This window comes from Taurulus bubalis (genome assembly GCF_910589615.1).
Source record: "Taurulus bubalis genome assembly, chromosome: 7".
Lineage (NCBI taxonomy): Eukaryota > Metazoa > Chordata > Actinopteri > Perciformes > Cottidae > Taurulus > Taurulus bubalis.
Genome location: NC_136595.1, coordinates 1,132,269 through 1,154,706, shown reverse-complemented (window position 1 = coordinate 1,154,706; position 22,438 = coordinate 1,132,269). Strand labels below are relative to the sequence as shown.

General features: G+C 47.5%; 1 protein-coding gene across 1 annotated transcript in view; it reads right to left on the bottom strand.

Moving 5' to 3' along the window:
• The window catches only part of ptprfa (protein tyrosine phosphatase receptor type Fa), a gene marked incomplete at its 5' end in the record, with an annotated part of 188,492 nt that overhangs the window by 153,849 nt on the left and 12,205 nt on the right, over window positions 1-22,438 (bottom strand). The window contains 2 exons of the mRNA XM_079220647.1: window positions 580-690; window positions 8,559-8,747. Of these exons, the coding sequence (XP_079076773.1) occupies window positions 580-690; window positions 8,559-8,747 (300 nt within the window). The remainder of the gene's footprint in view (window positions 1-579; window positions 691-8,558; window positions 8,748-22,438) is intronic.

The following is a 22,438-nucleotide window of genomic DNA, read 5'->3' as shown; positions in this document are numbered from 1 at the left end:
CGTTAAGTATAATCATGACATCTGTGACAGGAGTGAACTTTGACGTTGTCTTAAAGGGAAAGTGCTTTGAAGAGCAAGAGACTAAGCTACTGAATCCACCTGTGCACTGAACATTGCCTTTGAGAACCTAGTGGTCGAGGATAAATGACTTGTTTGATGACGAGGTCTACGCATCAGAAGCCGAGGACCCAATCCACTGGACCGCTTTCCTGCCCGTCATCTCTGACACGGGACTCCACACGTAAACCTCCACCTTCCCCGAAACAAAGAGGCAGAGCCGCAGCCAACCTCTCTTTCACCCGGGTGAGTCAAACACATCGTGAGGTCAGCCGGGTCAAGCACAGTATCAGGGCACCGGAGAATAGTACACAACTCAGCTCCCAGGAGACAAAGATGAGACAGAAGGAGAGAGAGAGACCGGACGGGCAATCCAACGCTCCCATTAGCAGTCAGGAGCGGAGCGTCGGCCAGGAAGAGACGGGAGACGACGTTACTGTTGGACACGGCGACCTGAGCGGCAGCGGGTGGAGGGGTCAAGAGGGGTCAAGAGGGGTCAAGAGGGGTCAAGAGGGGTCTTACCTCGGACATAGAGGTTCGCCGGAGCCGAGTAGCGAGTCCCGGCGCTGTTGACGGCCACGCACTCGTACTTGCCCTGGTCCGACTCCTCGCTGTTCTCGATCTGAAGCGCTCCTGGGGAGGGAGGCCAGAATGTCAGAGGTCAGGCCTGCACCACACACACACACACACACACACACACACACACACACACACACACACTCACACTCACAGAAATGGTGGAGGAGTAATATGAGTCAAACACACACATAGTCCTTAAAACACGTTTGCGCTCCATACCTACAAGTAAAGCGTTCAGCGTTGATGTTCTTCTTTTAGTTTCGTATTTGGAGGCCTAAGTTAAATCTAATCAGATTTGACACCAACCTATTATGATCATGTTTGTTCAAGACGATCCAGGACTTCTGTCTAACGTGCTAAGAGTTTTGGAATTGCGTATTTCCACAAACCACGGATATGTTGAAGGTGGACATTTGTACATTCGGTCAGAGCAAGTGGCGTCCTTCATTAAAAGCGACGTAGTATCATACAGAGTATGTACTTGCATAACAGAGTCCCTTGGTTACGATAATCACAGGACCTGTAGTTTCCCTAAAAGACCCGAGCACACACACATTGTGTATTCATCTACAGATGTCTCACTGTGGGATGTTGGACATCCTTTAGCTTTTTGTATGAAACTCAATGTGTGAGTCATCTTTTGGCTGAGAGCCACAGAGCAGGCAGTATTGAGACACTCTAACTCAGTGTTGGTTTGGGGTCTTTTCATGAAAGCTGTTCACATTAAGCACCAACTTTATCTCTTAATGCATGATGGGAAATGACTGATCTAAGTGCTCATTGGCTCAAATGAACCATGACATTTTCGGTTGTTACCATATGCATATTGTGGTATTACCGCCTGGATCATAGAACACAAACTAAGTTTAGCTGGTGGAAGATGGAAGCTTTCAGTTCAAAGTCTACATGCATTGTTTGCTCCATCATGTTGGTGATTGGTCGTTTTGAATGTCAATCAGCAGACCTTCCAGTAAAAGGCCTTGAACACATTGTGCAGCAGACTTTGTCCCAACAGCTTCTTTTTTTCTCTCCTCTGACCCTCCAATGATCGCTGCTCTAAAAGCTCTCCAACACCTCATGACAGCTTTCATTTCAGACCAATGAAAGAGCAAACTTACCTGATTTAAATCCATTCACTTCACAACAACTCCAAACAAACAGTTCATCTTCACCAGTGGAGAGGTTCGGTTTGAGATAGAGAACATGAATGTGTTCTTATGCAATATTACACATCAGCAGTGAATTTGACATCATGCAGTTTTGCAGTGGACAATAAGACATGTGAAAAATAACAAAGAGGTTAACAATGTACATATTTCAGAATACAATCCTGAAATGCACCATGGGATGGGTTTGTAACAGGATGTCATGAACTAGCTTTAGTTAACGTGCGCGTGGAAACGTCGCTGGTGAGTCTGGTGCAGACGGCGAGCCCAGAGGAGGCGGAGCAACCTTCATCTGGGACGCATGTCCTCAAACGCCTGTTTATCTCATTGAACATTCTGGTGTTTGTGCAGGAAACGCTTTGTTCTCTCCTGAGATGGCGTCCGCTCTGACCTCTTGGCGCGACAAAGGTTAATCAGCTGTGTGTGACTTCTCGCAGATGAAGCTCCGAACCAGAATGTTCCAAGCTGACAAAACCTCCCCGCTCGTCAGACGTTGAGCCGTCCGTGCTAAAGCGAGCGCTCCCTGGCAGACAGGGAGGTCGAGCCTCTACGCCTCCACGCCCACACCGCTGCAGACTGCTAATGCTTGGAGAACTGGACTCACTTCCATGACCCGGCTCACTGGAATGACTGAGCATGTGTTCACATGGGTTGGTCTGAGTGTCTCAGGCCGGACCTGTTTGGTGCAGTTTGTTATGGCTGATTGGAAGCTGTTGAATCAAACTCTGGTCCAGACAGACATCTAAGATCAGGTGAAAGCAAAGTAGATCCACTACGGGATTCTTTGGTTTGATTCCCTCTACAAATGTAAAAGATGTGATCCCTGAAAACCAATCAACGCTCAGCCGCTTTAGTCCATCTGCTGATCGAGGAGACTTCAGACTAAGCCATTTGTAAGGGCAACTTGTGTATGTGGTAACCATAGTAACGCGTTAAAATAGTTAAAATAGAGAATGTGTTGTGCTTCCGTCTACTCTATGTATTTACGCTGTGCCTCAATATTATGTGTATTGTAGTTTCCTCATCAGTCCACTCCGTGCTGAAGGTGCTGGATGAGTCACCAAAGCCGACCAATGAATGTCTTTTCAGTTGGAAGTCCCTGCAAACATGAACCAGAACCAGAACCGAAAAGAAAACTTGTATTTTTCCATTTATTGGATATACTTGGTGACCTGTATCACCACCCCTTCACAGAGCACAGAGGAACAACTGCATCATGGGGATTATGGTGATGTTTATCACATCTTTGAGGATAGAACAGTCTTCTAAAGCCAGATAATGTTCCTCAACATCTGTTTTGTTATATTTGTTGAAATTCTATTTACATCCCAAAAGCAATCAATGAATAAAATACGCTATCTTCATTCAGCCAGAATGAAATGATTGGATCGATGCTCGTCACCAGAGACTTCCATAGCTGCCATGTTGACGGCTGTGAGCAGCCATGTTGTTGATAATGTTCATCATGATCATGTTGGGGCCTTTCTCACTAGATTTAGCAACTTTCAGAGATATATCATTGGTAAAGAGTGGGGTCACAGGCCACAGGTGGGCTTGTGGTGTTAGTAGACCTTTGTGAAAACGTAGATATACTTATTAATGTGACATTACTCTGCTCCTGGTGAACCTCAGACCACCATGTAGAGTGAACCAGAGGCTACGAGAGACAGACTGAACAAACTGCACCAAACATTTAACAGTCGGCGTGAACACAACCACAATAAGTGCCTATTACATTTGGCTAATCATTTTCAACAAGCGACTTTCTGTTCCACTTGATGGTAAACGGTGTTTGTTAGCATGGTGCTAACCCTTTGTTAGCCTGCAGATGAGCGAGAACAACCCGTTGTCACTCCAAACCCGTCAAATACCGCGGCTTGTTCGATCTCCTCTGCGACCGACTGTCACCCAACTCCAATGTAAACCCAGCCACGTCTTTATTTGACGCACAGAGCGAAAGCAAAGTACAAAGTGTGCTATAGTCCGCTAACGGTGGAAGGGAGGGGTGGATGGTCGGGTGGAACAAGCAGGACTTTCCCCCAGGAGACCGCTGTGTGGGTTTGTCTAAAACGAAAAGCCAACATTCAACGTTTTCTCACGTGAGTCATTAGTATTGTGAGGTCACCTGGGTCTTCAGTCTTCAAGTTAATGCCAACCACAGTCTTAATCTAACTAAATGGTTTTGTTGCCCAAACCTAGCTTCCTCTTAAGACCAACGTTTATTTTGAGAAAATGATATCCGTAAAACAAGAGGATGTTGACGTTCCTGATCGGCCCCAAACTGACACTAACGGGGTTCCTCGGGCCTCATAGTTAGCTCAGGAGACTAAGCGCTGCCATTGGACGGGTTGGGAGTGAGAACACCGGCTGGTAGTCTGTAAACTACCGTTACAGGTTTTACACAACATGCTGTACTTGTCTACTGTTTCCTGTCCCGAGACCTCCTGAACAACGTGGTGACGGCAGAGAGAGTGGTGCTGGAAATGAGACACACTAACGGTGACTGGAGGAGGAGGAGGACAAAGGCGATGAAGGTGAGGGGCAGTGAGGAGGAGGAGGATGAGAAGAGGTTGTTTTGTACCCAGCATTCTTACCTCTGATTGGTGTACCACCTGGTGAGGTAATTTGAATGCAAATAAGATTAGAGATAACCATTAGCATTAAGAGAAGAGAAACAAACAGAGAAAGACAAGAAAGGCAGGAGAGCAAAGAGGAAACACAGCTGTGATAAGAGGACTGCTATTCTCACCATTCAAAACAAATAAAGTGTTAGCTGAACGTGAGAAAAACACTTCCTCATCATTTTCAATTAAAATCAATGTAAAAAATGACAACTGTGCAAAATGCATTCTTGTTGGAAACCACCTTCTCCTGTACAAACATGTTATTTCCTCCACAAGCACAACGTTGTTTCAATAATGTCTGTCATTTGTGCACCTGGGTATTTACACACATGGTGCTTATTTGCTTGATACAGCTGGCTATTCGTTCCACAGAGATGGCATCTAGTCGTCATCATAGAGCCCCCAGCACCTGGCTACTTGACCCCTCATTCACCGACTACACAGTCTTGGTTCCCTCTCCGGCTTCCTGCTACGAACACAAGCCGCCTGCTCTCCTCTGATGCAACTCAAAGAAACCTCGTGTCCTGGAATACACTGCGTCGTCGCTGGATATTAATATTAAGCCCCAAAATTAGCGTTCTATTGATGTATTTTTATCACAATTGTCATATCATTCAGGACATTTAATCCTGTGCCGGCATTTCCCCCGTGCACCATTTAGGACTGAACGATTCCAGGAGAATATCTAATTGCAACCAATATTCCAATTTTGATGGCTGTTATTTTCTATGAATCAAGCTTACAGCACTTTGAAACAGGTTAAGCGTGTACTCGGTGTAATCGGATAAAAGGATGTGGTTGGGGTCATCCAAGAGTTCAGACCAGACATCAAGTGGTGATGGGCTTGATTTCACAATTCTGTAAAAACTGGTGGATTTTTCTGACATTTACCGATCAAGCTTGAAATTAAGCTGTTCTTGACAGTTAAGCGGGTGATTCCGACATTTCCTCCAGCAGCTGTCTGCTTATGCTTGACAACTACTGCACCACCCAATGGCGACTTAGTCTGAAGCGTCGTGGTGAATTGGTTGAGCTGTTTCGTGTGCCCTTAGATTCCGGCTTAGATGGGCATGAAACACTCCACTAAAGACGAACAGAATAAAAAGCCCAAGCGACAAGCTTGTGTCCATGAAAAGTTGGGGGAAGAAGTGAACTACAAGTTAACTACAGTCTGTTGAGAACGCTGACGAGCCAATTTGCAGCTTAAATCAATTGACTTTTGAATTGTGGATCCATGTTGGATGAATTCAACCACGAAAGTGTTTCCTTCAACCAAGTTGTTGATGCCTACATCATTTATCATTTAAGACCAACACATTGGTCTACTTTCCTCCTAATAGAGCAGACACTGTTATTCAGAGGCCATGTGAAGCAGACAGCAGCCTAGACGTCTTTGTTTCGTTTGACTATCGCACAGACTTCACTTTCATTAGCTGCAGGCGATTACATTTCCTGGCAGCAGTTGTCATTATAGCTGAGGGAAAGTCTGGGTCACCCACTAAACCTTGCACCTGCTTCAGCCTGTTAGGACACTGTTAATAACAGGTTATATTATACAAAATGCAGCTCCTATGATTCTCAAATCACAATTTATAAAATGACTAATCGTTCAGCCCACGTAGTATTCATTGAGGTAACAGTAGTAGCGTTTCCTCCCATAGTCTTGTATAGTCTTGTAAATCCCTGGTCTTGGTGACCTTTAGAACTGGCACCATTTGGGCATATCAGGGCATATGCAGCAAACGGCAGCGAGAGGGATGGTTACCATGCAGATGCCGGTGATCTGGATGATAAACCAAGCCACTCCCCAGTGTCAGATAGGTGGTGAGAGATAGCAGAAGGGGAGGGGGCCCTGAAGCTGTGTGGCCCCGGGGGTCTGATGAAGGGGACATCAGCAGCTTTCAGAGGGCCGGGCGAGACTGAGACCTGCCATGACTTCCCTTCTCGGCCGGAGGAATCCCGTGCCTCTACAGCATGAAGCCAGGGTGTCATGACAGGTTTGTGGGGTTTCATTACGAAAAATAATAGGACTTTATTATATTTTCACAATGTCTGGATTGGGAGTTTGTTTGTCTGTTGTAGCGTCGACCCAAAGCAGAGTCCAGTACTGGATTGGCAGCCGTCGTAGATGATGAACTGAAGGTGCCTGGTTTGAAACGCACATTTTGTCCATTTTGCTCTTTCCAAGCAGAACCAATGAAATCAAAACAAAATCCCATCGTGTGGACGGTGGAGCTCCTCTTGTCCACATGGCGAAGCATTCCTGGGAGAGAAACTGAACCCCAAGCTGCTCCTGATGTTGGCGAGCACCATGCATGGTGGCCAGTGTGTAGTCCACTACCATGGACACCTGATTGGCTGTTAGAGGGGACCTCCAGGGACTTGCCATAGGGAGTACTACTGAGAGCAGTTTCTCTCGTGTGAGAAAGTAACCCCGATGACGTCATAGTGATGTCACTATCTAGGCTCGGGCTTGTAGACTACAATGTGTTAGAAAGACACATTATTTTACCAGGCATGAAATACCTCTTTATTTTCCATTATGGGATCCAGTATTTTTCCAAGCATGCCTATTGGTGTAGCGGTACACAACATGTCTGGTTTGGAACGTGTCATGGTCGGCTACGCTTTCGTCACAGCAGAAGCTGATCGGCCATTGGAGTTGAGTTTAGGCTTACAGGACAAATGCTCGTAAACCTAACTAACCCGTACTAAGGGAGAGAATTTGGAACATATCCGACTTTGCGTCTTCCTTTTTGAACCCCTCTTTTCTTTTTAAATCTGTCTCTAGCGAGTAGACCAACCTTCTAGAGTTGCAGGACTTCATCACTGGAGTGCCCCTTTAATAGCCAATGACTGCAAACCAATTCAGCTGGCCTTTGTCCACACATTGGCCACGGGAGCGTTCTGCTTGAAGTAAACACAGTCTTCAGTGACTGTGGCCAGTGTTAACACTTATTACTGGGTTTGGGAATCAGGAACTTTTCACTCCAGCATTGTTTTCCGCAGAAGAGCTTGGTCCCGTTTTCTCTTCCACGGTCCGGGGCCGGCAGTCACAGAGCTCGCTGGTCTCGGACCCAGAGGGTCCATGGCTGGCCCAGGTCCCATCACTCTTCAATGGGAAGCTTGGGTTGTAATTACTTGAAGACAGTTGAGCTCTGGAGCACCAGAGGAAGCCTCACAGAAGCCAGAGGACTTTTCTTTTTTTAATTTTTCCAAAAGAGAGCAAAGGTCTCGAATTGAAAAATGAAGCTATTAGTGTTTCTTAATGGATCAAAGTAATTTAATAGGACAAACTAATTCAGGAGCAAATCCAATCACTCCTCTATATAATGAATTCTATTGAAACAAATAAATGGAATAATTGCGGAGCGCTGACTTTGCACACGCCTTGTGTGTTACAGGATAACTCTGATTCTCCATTAAAGGAAGCCATCTGTGCTCGGCTGCTGTGGGACTGCATGTGCAAATTGCCGTGCTATTTGGTTAATAACACAAGGCGTGTTGGTCCCTACCTAAAGCCCAGACTGAGTGGACTTCACAGCCAGTGATGTCCTGGTCCGTCAGCGTGGAGACGAGAGGAACAGGGAACCTGCTTCTGACTCGCTGAGAGGGCTGTGGCCCCGGGGCCGCCGCTCTGTAGGGGCTCGCAACTTTTTTGGCGAGGAGCGAACGTTTCTATTTTCTCACAGAGTGCAACAGAAAGGGCAGCTGACAGTGTGTGTGTGTGTGTGTTTCTTTGGCGCAGAGCGATGCCCTCTCTGCTCCCTGGACTCCGGCCACCTCCTCACAGAGCCGCTTCACACGGTCCGCCTCGCCGCTCACATTCATCTCTGTCCTGGAGGTTGAGCGCTGTTGGCACGCCGCCGCTCCCTCACAGGTGCGGCTCGGGGCGATCACTGCAGTCCGAGTCTGATACCCTTTTATTTCTGTCACGAGCTTACTGTGCGTTTCGCTTTCTGAATATCAAAAGGCAGATCTTTCTAAAGTCCTTTAAGCGTTGTTTGACGTAAATGATCTTTTGAGCATCGGTACCCCTCAACCTGTGTGGGCCGTGATTTTGTAAACCAAACCCGACCAGGTATGAATGGTCGGGTATCAGTCGCCCAACATGCCGGGATGAGTGCTTTACCTGAACGCAGCTGCTTTATGCGGCCGTTGCTGCTGCCGATGTCCACGGGCAGGAAGTCTTTGAACCAGTAGATCTCCGGGTCGGGGTTCCCGCTGGCGGCGCACAGCATCGTGGCCGTGCGCGTCCTCTCCACCACCTTCAGCTGGGGGCCCATGTCGATGGTGGGGAAGCCGTGGGGGATCTGGTCCTCTGAGACGAAGAGAGACACAAACAAGCAGGACGTTCAAACACAGCAATGTGTAAATTCAATTCAGTTTATGGTTCTGTGGGACCGAGAGCGAGGCCGAAGCAATGCAGAGCGGGTGCAGAAAGAGGAAGGGCCCCAACCGCGCTCTCCTATCTGAGACGCTCATTGCCACATGCCAAGTCCTGCCCAGATGATTCATTACAATACAAACAGGAAGTTCTTACAGTTTATGCCACATGAATTCCACAAGGGCTCTCAACCCTTCTGATTGTAGAAAAAAAGACCACCTTCCCAAACTGATAAGAACGAAGTGAACTGGGCTGTGAACACATGCCGTGCCAAAAACAGTCAAGCCTGTGCTTCCTCTCTCCTGTGATTCATTATGAACATGAAGACGAGTGTCGGTGTTGAGAAGGCGAGCTGCAGTTTAGAAAACCAGGTCTTGAAAATATGCTCATAAAACCACGTCTTTATGGAACTTGCTGAACTAGCTGATATGAAACGTCCTCCCAGGTGTGGAAGTCTCTCTGACCTCTCAACCCACGCTGGATTCTGAAATGAGTCCTTAAGCTGGACGCTTCACAAACACCACCTCACTGTCATTGAGCCATCCAGTAAGTCACTTCCTCTTCACTCAGCTGAGGAAGAAGACTCTCTTCCACTCTAAATGGAATGCTTTGCTCTAAAACACATCTTATACCAAAGCCAGTTCATTGAGGAGAAAGACTGCTCCATTATTACCTCAACTGCATTTTCAATTTACGCTCTGGAGTGAGTCCATGGGAACTGAATGGATCAGAGGGTGAGTCTGAGGCATGTATATATATATATATATATATATATATATATATATATATATATAGAGGTGACAGGACAGGAGAGAGGAGAGAGAAGACAGGAGACAAGTGACAGGAGACAGAAGACAGGTCTGTCAGAGCTACTAAGCCAACATCGACTTACGACTGGGTGAAAACACATCAACCTTTCTTCTCGTTCAACACAGGACACGAACAACGTGTTGACGCTCAACCGTCACGCAGAACACAAGCTTTGAAATAAAGCTGTCCAGAGGCATCGGATCAGAACCCGCTAACATGGGGAGAGAGCATGGAACACAGAACCACCAGGCCATGGGGGTACCTTCAAAATGTTCCCAACAATTATAGATGTTTTTTTATTTGTACTACCCAATTTGAATTGCAGCTCGTCATTGGGCCCATTAAAGGTGCACATGTGTTTCTCTCCTCACTCTGTTGGGCTGCTCATGATTCATCCGGTATCTCCAACACGTCCAATCACCATCATGTTGGTCTTCATCCTCACATTCGACCAACCACTGATGTGTTACAAACATATAGGGGTGATTCTTAGATGCATCAGGATTCTCTCTAGTCTGGATGCAGAATCCTCCATTCATAACTCACTTCTCAACATTATGACCACCTGTAATAAATCCGTTCCTTACGGCTGCCCCTGGACACAATGCTGGGTAATATGTTGTGTTTCAAAAATAGTAGATAGTCACGGTGAGAAAAAAGAAATCATGAATAGAAATTTAAAATCTTGATGCATCAAGATGAATATAATCACATCGTAGCTGAATCTAAATCTAAATCAAATTGAATTGTCCAGAGATCCCCGACAAGCCAACATGGGTGAGATCTATGGCCGTGGAACCCACATGAGAACCAGGCACTGAGTCTTCTGGGAAAAGGTTGCCCTGGTAGACCCGGGGCCCCGAGGAGTCGCTATCACTTAGCCCAGTGTTTTGCTGATGAATGTGTTGGGAGGCTGTGATCAGCCAGAGAGGAGGGAGAATCCCCCTGATGGAGGTTTTGGAGGCTGTGATCAGCCAGAGAGGAGGGAGAATTCCCCTGATGGAGGTTTTGGAGGCTGTGATCAGCCAGAGAGGAGGGAGAATCCCCCTGATGGAGGTTTTGGAGGCTGTGATCAGCCAGAGAGGAGGGAGAATTCCCCTGATGGAGGTTTTGGAGGCTGTGATCAGCCAGAGAGGAGGGAGAATCCCCCTGACGAAGGTGTGCAGACCTGCTGCAGACCGACAGGCCTGACATGGCGGATGAGGATCACTTACACTCCGGACTTTCCCAGCCCGATTGCGGCTGCGAGGGAAACAATGGTGTCATGATGGGAAGACAGAGTTTAGGGTTTCAATCGTGCTGCCGCAAGGCACTTTGCTTCCACGCATCCCGTGACGTCTGTGTGTAATACGCTGACAACAATAAAAAGACCACAGAATGCACCTGTACATATGGGTGCTGTGCTGGGACATCGCTTCCTATACATTTGCATTGATGATGAAAACCAAAAAGTGGTGGAAAAATGTGTTTAGAAAATAAAGGATAATTCTATTCTGTCTGTATGTTTGAATTTACATAGAACTGATTGGCTTCTCGTCTATCTTGGTATATATATATATATATATATATATATATATATATATATATATATATATATATATATATATATATATATACGTATATATGTATATATATGTATATATATATATACGTATATATATATGTGTATATATATATATATATATATATATATATATATATATATGTATATATATACATATATATATATGTGTATATATACATATATATACGTATATATATATGTATATATATACATATATATGTATATATATACATATACATATATATCAGCCTCATAATAAAACTCTTCAGAGGAAATTGGAAATAACTCAATGTGCCTCCAATCACTCCTTAGTGAGTGTGAATGAATCAACATGTAGATAGTTACATGATGCCTCAGAGCAGCGTCTCGGCGATGGCTTCACTAAGGCTGAACGACTCTGCTTCAAAAGCAAATAACACATTTATCCTTCATCCATCAGAGTGCTGTACTACTCTGTGTCTGTCAGTGGTGCCATCACTCCTTCTCTTCATCACAGCTCTGCTGTCTTGACCCAGATGCTGCTCTAAAACAATGATCAGCTCAGGGAGCGGTTAACCCATCTACGCCTTCACTCTCTGGAGTCCAACCAACCACTGAGTTAACCCATCTACGCCTTCACACGCTAGAGTCCAACCAACCACTGAGTTAACCCATCTACGCCTTCACACCTTGGAGTCCAACCAACCACTGAATTAACCCATCTACGCCTTCACTCTCTAGAGTCCAACCAACCACTGAGTTAACCCATCTACGCCTTCACTCTCTAGAGTCCAACCAACCACTGAATTAACCCATCTACGCCTTCACTCTCTAGAGTCCAACCAACCACTGAATTAACCCATCTACGCCTTCACTCTCTAGAGTCCAACCAACCACTGAGTTAACCCATCTACGCCTTCACTCTCTAGAGTCCAACCAACCACTGAGTTAACCCATCTACGCCTTCACTCACTAGAGTCCAACCAACCACTGAGTTAACCCATCTACGCCTTCACACCTTGGAGTCCAACCAACCACTGAGTTAACCCATCTACGCCTTCACTCTCTAGAGTCCAACCAACCACTGAGTTAACCCATCTACGCCTTCACTCTCTAGAGTCCAACCAACCACTGAGCGGACTGTTGGCCTTCAAGCCTGGGGCCAAAGGCGCCTTAATGGAAACACCAAGGTTTCTCTCGTGTGGACCAACAGCCGGCTGGAGAGACGGGGACAAATACAACAGTGCCATTGTTTCTCAAAGAAAGCCTTCCTCATCTCCATCATCGCTTTAATCAAGCAGACGCCACACCTGCCACACCTGCTCATGCGCTCAATAAGCTCTGAGGAGCGAGGGCATCTCGGTGTGAGCAGCCGGAGGGCAGGTCTTGGCAGTTAGAATATTTGGCCGGTGCAGCACCAATTAAAAGAAACAAGCGACTCCGGCACTTGATCCGCACATTTCTAATGCGAGCAAATTGAGTTAAGGAGGAGGAAAAAACAACAAGTGGTGCTGTGAAAATGTGACTGATTCTGCAGCTGCAGTAACATTCTTGGTTTATAATCAGAGATTGACTGTGTACCGAATGAGGATATTAAAGCTACATGTACAATATACTATCCATCCATGCATCTATCATCTGTTCTACTTCTGTTGGCAGGGCTGCAGAGGACAAGACCTTCATGGTATTTTATGTAGACTACAAAAGACAAAGGGTTCATACTCCTGGGAGCATGAACGTGTTGAGCACATTTCAAGGTGATCTGACAAAATAATTGTTGTAAACAGGTTGAGATTTGTTGGTGGCACTAGAGGCGTAGATTCTAAAAGGAGAGAAGAAGAGTCTTCTAAAAGGTTTGGATGGTGGTGGTGGGCCCGGGAAGGCCTTCACAGGGGTTAGGGGGAGACCCAGAATGCGGAGAACTCTTCGGTCCTTTTGTCTCACTGTCAGACACGTCCACTGAGTGTAGACACCCACAAAAAATATGTTTAACACCCTTTGAACCCCAGGATTTGATTATTTAAACAATTGCCAAAATGACACCATTCATCACGGCCAGAAGCAAAACCATTTCCATCTTTCTGAGGGTTCTTGAACACATTAAGAGTGACGAACGTTTCCATCAGAAAAAGGAAGAAGAGAAGATGAAGCTGCTTGGTGTCAGCGGTGAAGACATGACAGATGACAGTCTGACCGACTGAGAATCCACCGTAGAATCTGACAATCAGCAATTGTTTACGTTCCTAATAGTGGAAGCAAAGCCCCATCAGTCAGTATGTGATGCATTCATAATCACAGATGATATTAATGATATTAGAGAAGGATGAATCCACACAGCAGGACGACAGCCATCAGGTCACAGAGTCAACCATGTGCTGTGTTTAGATTTACATTTGGAAAATGGAATTTCCAACATAATAGCAACATACCAATGTATGCCAATACAAACGGTATTGTGCCTTATACATATCAACATGAAGGGCTGATCATTCATACAGTGGACTGTCTCTTTAACACTTCCAAATAAAGAGTTGCTGAAGAAAAAACTCTGATGTTCAGATTATTTTGTGTTGATTTTGACGCCCCCTGTGGACAAAAGCAACAGTGTTTCCGGGTCCTTTTAGAGAACCTCTCATGTTGGTCCCTGTCTCTGGTGTCCCGGACAGGATGTTATGTACAGATTGTAAAGCCCTCGAGGATCATTTGTAATTGGGATTCAAGTTATATAAAATAAACTGAACTGAACTAAATTGGTTCTGGTTCCCCGTCTCTCCTCCCTCCAGCAGGCCCAGCAATATGGCCGGGCTTCAGCAGCATGCCGTCAGCATCAGCTCCCAGTGGGGACTGGAGGCACAGCGGGACGGAGCTCTGCTCCTGGAGGACGAGGACGAGGAGGAAGAGGAGGAGGAAGAGGAGGGCTGGTCGCTGCTGGCGGCCTTCGGAGCTGAGCTGAAGAAGTTTCTGGTTCATGGTTTCATCCGATTTCATGGGGAATCCGACCCGATGACGAGCATTCAGGATAACTTGACATATATAAATATCTAGTCATGATGGTCTGGTTGACTGGTGGAGGTCAAGAGAGGATCAGTACTCAGGAGAGAACCAGGGAACAGTTCCTCACAAAGCAGATGCTGACCTCTTATCGCTCTGAAAGACAGGGACCAGGCAGGACCCGCCTGGGATGACTGATGCTCTGACTGACAAAACCAAACCAAGACATCCCAGCTGGGCCGGTAGCACACGGTGTGTAATGCAGCCTTTGTGTCGGTCCCACCGTGACCAACAAGCACACCTCAAGATGTAGCTCCGCCTCCAGGCAAGCCGGGCAATGGAGACCCGGCTGATGGAGCCGACAGCCAACAGCCATGAGGCGTCAATCTCAATAAGAACATAATGCACGGAATATAATCAATATCAAGGCGTTAAATCCTCCACTGAGCTACGGTATCTAGACTGAAGACCTTCACTGCCTGCCGCGTCCCGTGGAGGTAATGGAGTGTCATCCGGCCTCCTGGTGCCGGAGCAGGTAACTTCCTGACAGACGGCCTTCACAGCGTGATGGGAAAGTTAAAGAAAGTCCCCGCGAGATCGAGGCGTCATCACGGGACCCGGACCGGGAAAATAAAGTAACTGTCAATGTCACCAGCGAGGAGGCAGAGATCCAGCAGACGGGATCTGATGGCTCTAATTGCTTCTTTATCAGCCTGCAACACCCAGGCGGTGCATGTGTGTGTGTGTGTGTGTGTGTGTGTGTGTGTGTGTGTGTGTGTGTGTGTGTACGTGTATGTGTGTGTGTGTGTGTCATTGTAACCCCCCTCCTCTGTACTGTAGGCTCTGCTTGCCGGTGTGAGCTGGTGAGCCTGCTGTGAGCAGATAAACGGAGGAGGAAGATGGCAGATAGTTGAGTCTGGAATCTCTTGGCTGCAGAAGCCGCTGCAGCAGCATTGGAGACACTGAATATGTTCCTTTAACAAGAACACACGGGGGTGAAGGAGCAGATCCATACAACACTTACACCTGGGGACTGAACCGGGCCGGCGGTCAGAGTCCGACTCAGCTGCTGAACTGAATGCGGCTCTGGGTCTCCGCCTCTGCAGACCCGCTCGCCCTCAGGCTCATGCCTCCTGTGAATCCGTGTGAACGTCAGGTGTGTGTGAGCGTCGTGTGCCAGATTGGGTTTGCTGAAGGCATGAGTATGTCAGGCAATCTCAGTGTGTTCGGTCGTGGGGGGTCCGGTGCTCAGTGGTCCGGAACCGCGGCTCCGTGCAGGAGCTGGAGGGCCGGCGGCCCTGAGCTGTAATTGGCCATGTTGCTTTAGAGCGAAGGAGGATCTTTCTTTCCCCTTCAGAGAGCAGCATCCGTCATTCTGAGTGAGCTGCTTTGGACAGACAGAACGGGATATCCTCTTATTCCCTCCAGCACGCGGCCCCTCTAGCACGCGGCCCCTCTAGCACACGGCCCCTCTAGCACGCGGCCCCTCTAGAACGCGGCCCCTCTAGCACACGGCCCCTCCAGCACACGGCCCCTCTAGCACGCGGCCCCTCTAGAACGCGGCCCCTCCAGCACACGGCCTCTAGCACGCGGCCCCTCTAGCACGCGGCCCCTCTAGCACGCAGCCCCGCCTCCAGCACGCGCCCTGCCTCCAGCACGCGCCCTGCCTCCAGCACGCACCCCCACCTCCAGCACGCGTCCCCGCCTCCAGCACGCGCCCCTGCCTCCAGCATGCGCCCCTCCTCCAGGACGCACCCCGCCTCCAGCACGCGGCCCCGCCTCCACTATGTGCCCCGCCTCCAGCACGCGCCCCCGCCTCCAGCACGCACCTCGCCTCCAGCACGCGGCCCCGCCTCCAGCACGCACCCCGCCTCCAGCACGCGGCCCCGCCTCCAGCACGCGCCCCCGCCTCCAGCACGCGGCCCCGCCTCAAGCACGCACCTCACCTCCAGCACGCGGCCCCGCCTCTAGCACGCGGCCCCGCCTCCAGCACGCGCCCCGCCTCCTGCACGACCACAGCAGAGCATTACATTCCTGAAAGAGGACTTAAACGGTACGATCAGGGCTGGTTTGGGTCTCTGGAAGACGAGCCGGGACATCAGCGCTAGCGTTAGCGTTAGCATTAGCGCCCACCAGACCGCTTGGCTCCAGCTTCTGGTGGAAGGAGACACGGGGGTCCTGGGGAACAGGTCCTACGTTCTAGACCACAACATTCAGCCTCAGATTGCCTTGAAATGTGTATTCATGGTTCCCAGGGGATGAGCACTCATCTGACACACTAATCTACCAAAACATAAAGTCCAACGCCTTAGAGACTGTTGCCATGGTAATCGGCGTCTAGTGTTATGTATAGGCCTAAATATGAGCACTTTGTTCTGGGCTATTGCCGTCATTTATTTATGTAGTAAAGTCTAAAGAAATGCCCTCCAGGTTTTACTGATATATCACTTTCACGATATATACATATCCATATCCATGTACAGTACATATTGATATACATATGTTTTGTCGCAAGCTGGGAGGCATAAAAAAGAACATGACATTTGTAAAGAATATCCCAGAGGATGAACCCGAACTCCTCTTGTCATCCGTTGACTTTCCCGTCGTCTCCATGGAGCAACATCTGTCATCTGTCACCATGTTTCAACATTTAAAGAGCAGAGACGATGGAAATGTCATGGTCCCCAGAGGAAGACCTCTGAAGAGTATGGCCCGGTTGATTAGTCCAGCAGACGTTCTGTATTGTGACGTTCTGTATTGTGACTTTCTTTATTTTAACGTTTTGTACCGTGACGTTCTTTATTGTGACGTTCTGTACTGTGACGTTCTTTATTGTGACGTTCTGTATCGTGACGTTCTTTACTGTGACGTTCTTTATTGTGACGTTCTGTATTTTGACATTTTGTACTGTGACGTTCTGTATCGTGACGTTCTTTACTGTGACGTTCTTTATTGTGACGTTCTGTATCGTGACGTTCTGTATCGTGATGTTCTTTACTGTGACGTTCTGTATCGTGACGTTCTTTACTGTGACGTTCTTTATTGTGACGTTCTGTATTTTGACGTTTTGTACTGTGACGTTCTGTATCGTGACGTTCTTTACTGTGACGTTCTTTATTGTGACGTTCTGTATTTTGACGTTTTGTACTGTGACGTTCTGTATCGTGACGTTCTTTACTGTAACGTTCTTTCTTGTGACGTTCTGTATTTTGACATTTTGTATTGTGACATTTTGTACTGTGACGTTCTGTATCGTGACGTTCTTTCCTGTGACGTTCTTTATTGTGACGTTCTGTACTGTGACGTTCTGTATTGTGACGTTCTGTATTGTGACGTTCTGTATTGTGACGTTCTGTATTGTGACGTTCTGTATGGATCTGCTCACCTCTGTTCTCTCCCAGCATGCTTTGCGTATGTCTCTGCTGGGTCCTGAAGGCTCTCAGCATCATGACCCCACATCTTCAACAGATACGTGCGTGTGCATTCTCATGAACTCATCAGATCCCTGGTAGACGCTGCAGCGCGTGCCGGAGTGTGTTATGCTAAGCTAAGCTACACACAGAATGGCTCTATGCACTTTAAATGCTAATATCACAAGAACATCTCTGGCTGCTGCAGACGCCTTTCACCAGAGGGATCACTTTGGTTACCAGCATTATTTTAACAGGACGGCCCTAATCACAGCACTGAGGACCAATCAACCACATTACCATTGTGTGGGATGCCGAATAGCATGCTGTGTGTGTGTGTGTGTGTGTGTGTGTGTGTGTGTGTGTGTGTGTGTGTGTGTGTGTGTGTGTGTGTGTGTGTGTGTACAAGCGTTCTGCACACTCTAATTACCACAGAGAGGGAACCCATTGCAGCTCCCAAAGGGTTCCATCACAGCCACATCAGGTCCCTGTTCCCAACACAGAACAGCTGCCAGGGCTGCAGCACACACACACACACACACACACACACACACACACACACACACACGCACACACACACACACACACACATACACACACACACATCATTAGCGTAGCGTGCTGCCCTGTAGCCAGCTCACATTCACTGAGTGTTGTGAACGCAGCATTGTTCTTGATGACTGTCTTTCCCTGCCTGACCTTTCCGTGACCTTCATGTCTATGCTCTACTGATTGAAATGTTAAAATGACACAATACCTTCAGAGTGTCTTCATATCACTTCTCTGTGGCTGCCACTAGTCTGCACCCACACACATGTGACCAAGTCTTTGGTCACAAGTCCAAGTCTCAAGTCTTTGAGCTAGAGTCCAATCAAGCCTCATGCTTTTGGTCTAAAGTCTTGACAGTATAAACTCAACCACCAGGCGTCTGTGTTGCTTGCAGCTGTCCGTATACGCGTCCTTGTGTGAATCTTAGGAGGTTACGTATCCGCTGGCTGCCGGAGAGGAGAGAGAGCACAGCTGATGATGAGGGAAATGATGAAGGTTCTTTCACGTCTAAGTTTGAGTCTCAAGTCCCGACATGTGCCCCTGAAGCCACAGACTAACAGCACCGGCCCCTTACAGCGTCTCTCAGAGATGAGACTCATATCTCCCTCTCTGGGTTATGGACAGCCAGGGGGCAATATCTGAGAATCATAGTCAGGGACACATTCCTTAATTATTTGTATATCATATGTACGACGAGTCAATGTGTGACCAGAGTCTGTGTGTGTGTATGTGTGCACCCACATGCCAATACAGCTGATTCTGATTCTGATAATAACATCAACAGTACCTGTACAGTAGATCCTACCACACAGAAGGGTAGCGGTCTGTCAGCTGACTGCAGTTGGTTACAGGACTAACAGCTGATCATCTCCTCTCCTCTCTGATTCCTGCCCCCCCTGTTGTTAAAGGCCTGCCCCATATTGTCGCTCCATGGACACCTGATGGAGCTCCACTGACGGAGCAGCAGGAGGTGATTGGGTTGATGCTCCAGCAGCTTGTAAACAGCCCGCAGGCTCTGTCTAATGGGCTGTGAGTCTATAATCCATTAACTGGGTGACTTCAGGCCACAAAGAGCGCTTACAAATCATTTCCACAATCCCCAGAAGCCACTACAGACCGGGGGGCACTGGAGCACAAACCAGACCAGCAGGGGTCCTACAGCGGGATGTGATGGAAGAAAGACGTGGTGGGATGGGACCTGGCTCCATGATCAGTTCTACACAAAGACACAGAGGGTTGGGTATTGATCCCTGAACTCTTCACATTAAGAGTGAAGGACTGAAAGTTGATTTGTAATAAAGTTTAATCAGGTGGTCGGAGACCAACATGTTGCCAACCTCTTTCAGACGCTCCTCTGCATGCTTTCACGAGGCCTTCTGTCTTGAGCACATGTTTCACTGAGCTTACTCTATCTCTCTCTCTCTCTCTCTATATATATATATATATATATATATATATATATATATATATATATATATATATATGTGAAACATGTTTTAAATAGTTCAACTGTTAAGAATTGTGACAAAGATATGTACTTGGAACAATTTAAAAACAACTTCTCAGTTCTCTGTACAAACTTTGATCACTACTTCATTTTTCTCGGTCCATTCAAATGATGATGAGCATATGTCCACGATGAGCTGACCCTGAACAATGCAGAACCTGCTCTCCTCATAATGATGATGCTGTTCCACCAACAGTCAGGCGTATTGTTTAACTGTGTCTGGTTGGTGGCCCCGAGCAGGACGTCCCGGTGGAAACACAAAGCTGTCTGCAGTGAGAAATGTGTGTAGAGAACCACAAGGCAGGAGGTGGAGGAGCCGGAGGAGACATTTCAGGGGTTTTCCTAAGGTGTATATCACCTGAAAATAAGAATGCTTGTGATTGAGTTAGCTTAGAACAAGCTGTTAGCTCGCACATAGGGGGCGGGTCCTTTAAGGAAGCCGGCCGCCATGTTTCCAGTAGCCCCGCTGTTAGCGGTTTGCTAAGTTGACGTTCTTGTTTAAGTTCTTATCTTAGACCCAACCATGATGGTTATCCTGAAACTAAGCAAGTGCTTTTGTTTGAACTCACGTTAGCCCCATGTTCACTGGTCAGGAAGCTACTGAGCTGGTGACATTAAGCATGGGACCAAAGGACCACCGATGGGCCGTTTCTGCTCATTCTAGCAGGTGGCCCACTAGCCGTGCAATCCTACCAGCTCTATGCTTGTAGATCCCACAGCTGCAGGCAGCACATGTTATTGCACATCTGAGCCGGTCGCATTGTGTGAACTGTGTGGACTTATCTTCCACATTTGGTCTCAGAAACAGGCTTGAGGAGTCGATGTGTTTTTGTCTCTAAGCGCATCATCGTATTACCTGACACATACTTGCTTGTGTTCTCGAGGTCCCCTGAAGTTAGACCCCCCTTCATGTGAAGCTCCTTCCAGACAGGCAGCAGACAGCGCTGAATGCCACAGATACGTGCCACGAAATCCAATGCCGTGTTTTAAAGCTCCCCCTGCCTCGTGCTTTTGTTGTCCTGCCTAAGTACAGGCTATTATGTTGCAGAGGGGATTACTGAAACAGCGAGCATAATACACAGGGCGTCATGTTCACACAATATGTTATGAAACTTTAGACGCTGCCGAACTCAAGTCTGGCCTAGAATCCGTGGTTCTCTCACGTGCATGACACTCGGGTCAGAGACAGGGTCACGTCCCTGCTTTAAAGCCAGAACGGGTCCTCCGGGTGGATGTGGGAGTTTCTATAATGGGCCACGGGTCACGCTGGAAATGCAAACTGTGGTATCGTTAGCATTCCTACGTCTGAGAGAGCTGCCAGCTCCTTTTGTCTGAGGGAAGACGACGGGACTGAAAGAGAAAGTCTGGCACTAACAAGCTGTCAAAGATGCAGAAGACTTCTTTTCCGTGAAGAGATTTAATTGAGTGAGATTCAGGCGTCGGAGTTATGTCTAACTAAAAGTGATGGAATTAAAGGGCGTTAGAGCTTGACAGCCCTTTCCTTGAAGCCAGACGCCTTGGATGAATGAGAGCACCCAGCAGCCTTCATTATCAGAGACAGTGAGCAGCCAGTGACTCAGGGGATTGTCTTCATGAGCCCAGACCTGACATCTGGCCATGTTCTGGTGGGAGACTCTCACACACACAAGTGTGACCAGAGATCTTTAAGGTTGTCTGTTGGCCCGGTCACACATTGACTCTTCACACAGTGAAGGTGATGTATTCACTAAACGTCTGGAAGGGCCAAGGTCTGGAGGGACCAAGGTCTGGAGAGGCCAAGGTCTGGAGGGACCAAGGTCTGGAGGGACCAAGGTCTGGAGGTACCAAGGTCTGGAGAGGCCAAGGTCTGGAGGGACTAAGGTCTGGAGAGGCCAAGGTCTGGAGGGACCAAGGTCTGGAGGGACCAAGGTCTGGAGAGGCCAAGGTCTGGAGGGACCAAGGTCTGGAGGGACCAAGGTCTGGAGAGGCCAAGGTCTGGAGGGACCAAGGTCTGGAGGGACCAAGGTCTGGAGAGGCCAAGGTCTGGAGGGACCAAGGTCTGGAGGGACCAAGGTCTGGAGAGGCCAAAGTCAATAATAGATTGTACATACTACAGCTACAGCACCAACAAGAAGTCAAGCAGTGTCTAACACGAGAAGATGATAAGACGGGTTTTAAAGAAATCTCCAGGGTAGGCCGACTTATTGTGGAAGAGAAATAAAAAGGCAACCTGGAATATCATAACCCAAACTGTCTGTTGCAAACGTCCATCAGTTCACAAAGACACTTCCTGCTTCAACTTTGACCTTTTACTTTACTTCCTGTGTACAGTTTTCCTCTGCAGTGAGAGAGCAATGGGGGCATTTCAGGCGTCCTCACATTCAAGTTTGACCTCCAGACAGTGGTCCAGGAACCTTATTAACCTGCTACTGTTCTTCTTTTGGGCCTCGTCAGATCTCGATGCAGTGATGTCAATGTGTTGCCCAACTTAAGCAATTAATTTGCTGAGTACAAAGTTATGAGAACTGATAGTAATGAAGGTCAAGTCTTCAAAGACAAGAGGTGGTAATAAAAAAAGCCATCCTTTCAGTGCGAGTTCAGGTTGTATGATTTGGTTTCAGGAGGATTGAGACGCTCCAACGCTTCCATGTCAAGACAGCGTGGCACCAACGTATATATATATATATATATATATATATATATATATATATATATATATATATATATATAGTCTTCTGCACATTCTGGCAGAAGACTTAGTGAGGCTCACTTTGACTTGAACTCTTTTGGTGTTAATGCTACACAAAAAAACAGAAACTAATTCCATGTATGTGTA